At 34.8% G+C, this 6,848-nt stretch overlaps 2 protein-coding genes across 8 annotated transcripts in view; one reads left to right on the forward strand and one right to left on the reverse strand.

Moving 5' to 3' along the window:
* Positions 86–5,718, forward strand: LOC107635546 (F-box/kelch-repeat protein At3g06240-like). 7 transcript variants are annotated; one of them, XR_002362051.1, is made up of 4 exons: positions 3,207–4,545; positions 4,697–4,763; positions 5,330–5,476; positions 5,611–5,718. XR_002362051.1 is itself a non-coding variant. In XM_021122159.1 (3 exons), exons 1-2 carry the CDS (start codon positions 97–99, stop codon positions 4,743–4,745), a joined length of 1,164 nt encoding a protein of 387 aa, XP_020977818.1. In that variant the 5' UTR covers positions 86–96; the 3' UTR covers positions 4,746–4,763; positions 5,330–5,600. The 7 variants fall into 7 exon arrangements, 6 of the variants coding, with proteins under 6 accessions (XP_020977818.1, XP_020977817.1, XP_020977814.1 ...); XM_021122159.1 differs by lacking the exons at positions 3,207–4,545; positions 5,611–5,718 and adding an exon at positions 86–1,211 and having other exon boundaries at positions 5,330–5,600; XM_021122155.1 differs by lacking the exon at positions 5,611–5,718 and having other exon boundaries at positions 5,330–5,579.
* Positions 6,023–6,848, reverse strand: part of LOC107637402 (F-box/kelch-repeat protein At3g06240-like) — a 1,491-nt gene continuing 665 nt past the window's right edge. The window contains exon 2 of the mRNA XM_016340819.1: positions 6,023–6,818. Within this exon, the coding sequence (XP_016196305.1) occupies positions 6,023–6,818 (796 nt within the window). The remainder of the gene's footprint in view (positions 6,819–6,848) is intronic.

Genomic DNA, 6,848 nt, shown 5'->3' on the forward strand with positions numbered 1-6,848 from the left:
ATATTGTATTATTTTTAAAGAATTCCTACTTCAACCATAGTTAAGTGGTGTGATCCAACAATGGAGCAAAACAACAACAGCCAAAGCATCAACGACATGCTCCCTCCAGAATTGATAACTCAAATCTTATTGAGACTTTCAGTCAAACACCTTGGGTGCGTCAAGAGTGTTTCCAAGCTTTGGAATAATCTCATCTCCGATCCCAATTTCGCAAAATCTCATTTTGAACTCTCTCTCGCACCCTCCCATAGATGCATCTTCATCCCAGAAGTTACAATTGATCATCGATCCATTGACCTCGATGCACTATCCCATGCTACTGATGCTGACGCTGCCGCCGCTACAATAACAAAGATTCCTCCTTCTGATAATTATTCTGATGATGACATCGTTCTTGGATCGTGTCGAGGATTCATAGCTTTATACCAATACCCACACTTTTTCGTCATATGGAACCCGTTAACTGGATCCCACAGAATTATTTCATGCCATCATATTGCGAAAATTTCTGATATGGCTACTAATTCTTATTACTCCTTTGGGGGCGAGGTTCTCTTTGGATTTGGGTACGACGCAACCAGAGATGACTATTTGGTAGTTTTAGGTTGGAACGATAAAAAGGAGAATAAAGAAGGCCACCTTGATTTCTTCTCTTTGAGGTCCAATTCATGGAGTAGTTTTATTATTCCTGACCAAATAAAGTGGAGGAAAAATTGGACACCTTCGGTGTTCTACAACGGGGCTATTCATTGGTTGAATCATGATGGTGATTATGATGCTATTGTTACTATTCTTGTCTTTGATACTAGCAAAAGGAAGGGTTTGTTAGAGATTCCTGTGCCAGAACGAGTAGGAAAGGATTACCCTTGCCGTCTGACTGTACTGGGAGGGTGTTTAGCCTTGTATTATGATAATGATAAATATGATTATGATTATGATAAATGTGTGATATGGGTGATGAAAGAGTACAACGTGCAGTCTTCTTGGACTTCCTATGAGATTCCTAGCAGTAACTTTGAGCCTGTGTACTTATCTGAGGATGGCGATTTTATAGGATTCGATGAATCAGATGGAATGTCGAAATATAATGTTAGAGGAGAGCTGCTCCTGCGTTTTGATCGTCCTTGTGATCAGGTTGGGTACTTTTCGTATACTGTTTATACTGAGAGTCTCTTGATACTGCCTAATGATGGCTCTGAGGAGAAAGAAGGGTATGTAACATTGTCCTTTTATGCTTTGCTTTGTGGCATTTTAGCCCTGTTAATTTTGCTATATGCCGTTATGATGGATGAAGTGTTTTGATAAATCCATGTCTACTATAGTGATTTTACCAGTTTACTCATAATCTAATATTTTGTTGTTTTAAGCTGAGGTAAAGTGGAAGGAGTTTCAAGAATCTTTTGTATATTTGTTTTTGAGTTTGCTTTAAAAATGAGTTTCTTTCCATATATATGAATGTTGGAAACTTAAGGACATATAGACAATTCAAATGGTGAAAGTCATGTATTACATGATGAATTAGTGGTGTTCAAATCTAAACCGATTTAAATTAAACCGTTTATTCAATCCGATCTAAACTGAAAACTGATTAAAACCGTACTAATTCGAATTTGATTGGATTCTATTGTTATCGTTAGCTTTTTAAGATATTGTTAAAACTTGTTATGTCATTGTTGATTATTTAAAATTTGATGTTGAGACTTGTTATATGTATTTAATTTTTTTATTTAAAAAACCGCAAATCCAAACCGATCCAGATTGCTTGTAATCGGATCGGATCGAATTTCTAAAAAAAATTCATCTAATTCAAACTGTACCATACATAAATTAAACATTCGAATCGGATGACTTTTTCTCTTAAAATCGAACCAAACTGTACCGCAAACATCCTATGATGAATGTAGCTTTCCGATTTTCATTTTGCATTGAGATCTCTATTTAGTCAATACATATATTATGACACAATGATTGGTATATATGCTGTGTAGAACCATGTATATATTATATAATATTATGTTACTATTTGTTAGGTGTTTTAATTCTTGATATGGATATATGATGAATTCTAAGATGTTCGTTAATGGACAATATATACAAAGATGCTATTTAGTCCTTTTTTTTTTTTTTAATCTCTGCGCCTTTTCGGTCTAGAATCTTTTACAGAGTATGGAAAATTTGTTATAGAACACAAAAGTTTTTACACCTTTTGTATATAGTATATAAACTTAGGAATATAGTATAGTACAAAATTTTTTTCATACAACACACAAATAAGAAGAAGGCGGTGGTGCAGCGACGACAGAAACAGCGGCAGCGAGGAGCCGAGGATGACAACAACACTGAAGAAAGAAGTGCGCAGAAAGAGATGACCAAGGAAGAGGAAGAAAAAGAATAAAAATAAACAATAACAACATGTACTTACTAAGAAGAATCCTGAACACCTGTATAGAAGAAAACTAGTACCAAAATTACAAATGCAAATAATAGAAGAAAGTTAAATGGACAATCAAATCTAATAATACTAGATACAATTCTCAAAAGATATTGTATGTAATAAGCTATTTACACTATTTAGATGTCTCTGAATTTTAAGTGTTCATATTCAAAGTAAAGGATAATCAACATCATCATATCGTCATCATATGACAAAACAAACTCACAAACCAAAAAACAAATATAGTTTCATGAAGCTACACATCTTCCACCTAAGTTTGTCGACCAAACATTTTAGTTACAATTGGAATCATGTTCTCCAAATTGGTGCCCTCTTACATCTCTTTCCAGTTTGGCACTTTTCAGATTGGTCTTGATTTGTATCTCTAAGAGGAAAACGAGTATTCCTTTTATATGAACTAAGGTGATAAAAAAATAATGGATATTACCATGAAGATTTTATAATTATCTTTATATAAAAATATTTTTTTTTGACCTTTGGATGATGAATTGTATGGTTAGATTTTGATATGTTCTAAAAGTATTATCTTTATTTAAAGTGTGGCTAAATAAATAAGTCACAATTTTTAACAAAGTATTTTCATAAAAAGATATTTTTGCCATCTTCATTTTGAGTAGTTGCTTTAAAAATTTATCCTAATTTTGTAACTTCGTATAATTTTGGGTTATAATAGCAAGAGTAAAATGGAAAAAAAAAAAAATTCGGCGTCAGACTCTCATATCCCCTTTATATTGTTGCATATAACTATGCTAAATCCCAAAAAAAAAAAAAAAAAGACTACCCAAATTTTGACTTCTTGAACCTCAGTTTCATTTTAACTTGGAGACATCTACCTTCTTTTTTGTCTCTATTTTGAGTCTTAGAATTGATTGATTCAACATTGAAGCTAAGTGGTGCGATCCAACAATGGAGCAAAACAACAACAGCAGCAAAAGCATCAACGACATGCTCCCTCCAGAATTGATTACTCAAATCTTATTGAGACTTTCCGTCAAACACCTTGGGCGCGTCAAGAGTGTTTCCAAGTTTTGGAACAATCTCATCTCCAACCCCAATTTCGCAAAATCTCATTTTGAACTCTCTCTGGCACCCACCCATAGATGCATCTTCATCCCAGAAGTTACAACTGATCATCGATCCATTGACCTCGATGCACTATCCCATGCTACTTATGCTGACGCTGCCGCTGCTACAATAACAAAGATTCCTCCTTCTCCTGCTGCTGCTGATATCGATTCTGATCCTGATTATGATGATCACATCGTTCTTGGATCATGTCGAGGATTCATAGCTTTATACCAATACCCACACTTTTTCGTCATATGGAACCCGTTAACCGGATCCCACAGAATTATTTCATGCCATCATATTGCGAAAATTTCCGATATGGCTACTAATTGTTATTACTCCTTTGGCGGCGAGCTTCTCTTTGGATTTGGGTACGACACAACCAGAGATGATTACTTGATAGTTTTAGCTTGGAATGATGAAAAGAAGAATCAAGAAGGCCACTTTGATTTCTTCTCCTTGAGGTCCAATTCTTGGAGTAGTTTTAAGGAGGATGTTATTATTCCTGACCAACTAAAGAGGAGGAAAAAGTGGGCACCTTCGGTGTTCTTTAACGGGGCTATTCATTGGTTGAATCATGACGGTGATTATGATGCTATTGTTACTATTTTTGTCTTTGATACTAACAAAAGGAAGGGTTTTTTGGAGATTCCAGTGCCAGAACAAGTAGGAAGGTATTACCCTTGCCATCTGACGGTACTGGGAGGGTGTTTAGCCTTGTATTATGAAAAAGATGATGATGATTATGATAAATCTGTGATATGGGTGATGAAAGAGTATAATGTGCAGTCTTCTTGGACTTCCTATGAGATTCCTAGCAGTTACTTTGAGCCTGTGTGCTTGTCTGAGGATGGCGATTTTATAGGATTCGATGAATCACCTGGAATGTCGAAATATAATGTTAGAGGAGAGAAGCTCATGCGTTTTGATCGTTCTTGTAATCAAATTGGGTACGTTTCGTATACTGTTTATACAGAGAGTCTCTTGATGCTGCCTAATGATGGCTCTGAGGAGAAAGAAGGGTATGTAACATTGTTCTTTCATGCTTTGCTTTGTGCCATTTTAGCCCTGCTAATTTTGCTATATGCCATTAGGATGGATGAAGTGTTTTGATAAATCCATGTCTACTATAGTGACTTTACCAGTTTACTCATAAACTGATCTTTTCTGCAGGAGTTCTTCAGTTAAAGGGACTGAAGAGAGCACCAACTTAGCCACTTGATTGTTGTTTTAAGCTAAGGTAAAGTGGAAGGAGTTTCAAGAAACTTTTGTATATTTGTTTTTGAGTTTGCTTTGAAAATGAGTTTCATTCCATATATGAATGTTGGAAACTCAAGGACATATAGACAATTCAAATGGTGCAAGTCATGTATTACATGTAGTATCTTTTGTGAATATGCAATAATAGTACTACTAATAGTTCTTAAGTCTGCTATAATTTTCTTTTTCTTCTGCTATACATGCATGTTGAGTGTAGCTTTCCGATTTTCATTTTGCATTGAGATCTCTATTAAGTCAATACATATATTATTACACAATGATTGGTATATATGCTGTGTAGAACCATGTATATATTATATAATATCATGTTACCATTTGTTAGGTGTTTTAATTCTTGATATTGATATATGATGAATTCTAAGATGTTCATTAATGGACAATATATACAAAGATGCTATTTAGTTTTTTTAATCTCCGCGCTTTTTCGGTCTAGAATCTTTTTACAGAGTATGGAAATTTCCTTATAGAACACACAAGTTTTTATACCTTTTGTATATAGTATATAAACTTATGAATATAGTATAGTACAATTTTTTTTTCATATAACACAAAAATAAGGAGAAGGCGGTGGTGGCAGCGACAACAGAGACAGCGCAGCGAGGATGACAACAACATTGAAGAAAGAAGCGCGCAGAAGGATATGACGAAGGAGGAGAAAGAGGAAGAATAAGAGTAAGTAACAGCAACTCGTACTTACTAAGAAGAATCTCGCGAGACTTGTTTGGAGACATAATTTAAAAAACGTTTGGACGTCTAACTTTATTCCAATACATAAAATAATTATTATTATTATTTTTTTTATGTAGGCAGGAAGGAAAAAACTGAAATCAAACACCTGTATAGAAGAAAACTAGTGACAAAATTAGAAATGCACATAGTAGAAGAAAGTTAAATGGACAATCAAATCTAATAATACTAGATACAATTCTCAAGAGATATTGTATGTAATAAGCTATTTACACTATCTAGATGTCTCTGAATTTTAACTTTTAAGTGTTCATATTCAAAGTAAAGGAAAATCATCATCATCATCATATCGTCATCATATGACAAAACAAACTCACAAACCAAAAAACAAATAAAGTTTCATGAAGAGCAGTTCAAAACATCATCCATATATTAGACATTGTAAAAGAACTTAAACCCTTAAAATTGCTCAATTAAAAGTCAAGACATTGATTAATTCCCTAAAGCATTACGTACCCTTGGCTTTTTCTTCTACTCCTTCCCTTCCATAAAATCATCAGGAAGAGCCAATAAACTCTCAGTATACACGCAAAATTCATTCAAACCACAAAATTTGCCACAACTTTGGAGCATCTCTCCATTATTAACATTATATTTTGCCAAACATGATTTTAAGATATCAAATCCAATGATATCCCCATCATTGGATAAGTTCAAAGGCCTAAAGAAAAGACAAGGAATCTTGTATGCTGTCCAAGATGACTGCACTCCATATTCTTTCATAATCCATATGTCGGTTTTCTTGTCGAAATTTGTAAACCAAATGGCTAGGCACCCTCCCAGTTCCACAAGAGCCCCAGGAGGATGGTAATTCGTCATTATTTCTTTTGGCACAGGCATCTCCCAGAAACGCCTTTCAATCATATCAAAGACAAGAATAATAGCACCACCAGAATCAACACCAGTACCAAAACGAGGGGCAATCCACCAATGAATAGCCCCATTGAGAAACACCCCAGGCAGCGAGATAATTCTCTTCCTTAAAGGGTCATTTGGAAGTGTAACCTTAGAAGTCGTCCATGAATTGGTTCTCAAAGAAAATAAACCCAAGTAGTCTTCCATTTTTCTGGTATTCCTCCAAGCGAGAAGGACCAAGTAGTCATCTTCTGATGCATCGTATCCAAAGCCAAACATAGCGGAGCGCTTGAGAAGCTTCTGCATAGGACTATAATTCTTGTATCCCTCACATGAAAATACTCTGTGAGATCTAGTTAATGGGTTCCATATGACAATATAATGTGGGTCTTCGAATAGAGCTACGAAACCCCTGCATGAATTGAATATATAGAATCCATCA

The sequence above is a fragment of the Arachis ipaensis genome, chromosome B04 (assembly GCF_000816755.2).
Source record: "Arachis ipaensis cultivar K30076 chromosome B04, Araip1.1, whole genome shotgun sequence".
In the NCBI taxonomy this organism is placed as follows: domain Eukaryota; kingdom Viridiplantae; phylum Streptophyta; class Magnoliopsida; order Fabales; family Fabaceae; genus Arachis; species Arachis ipaensis.

What these genes read in the sequence shown, in the direction of transcription:
- LOC107635546 (XM_021122155.1), top strand. Translation starts at nt 3,362, where the DNA reads ATGGAGCAAAACAACAACAGCAGCAAAAGCATCAACGACATGCTCCCT. An exon ending in GGCTCTGAGGAGAAAGAAGG is followed by an intron (nt 4,546 to 4,696) that starts GTATGTAACATT and finishes TCTTTTCTGCAG; the next exon opens with GAGTTCTTCAGTTAAAGGGA.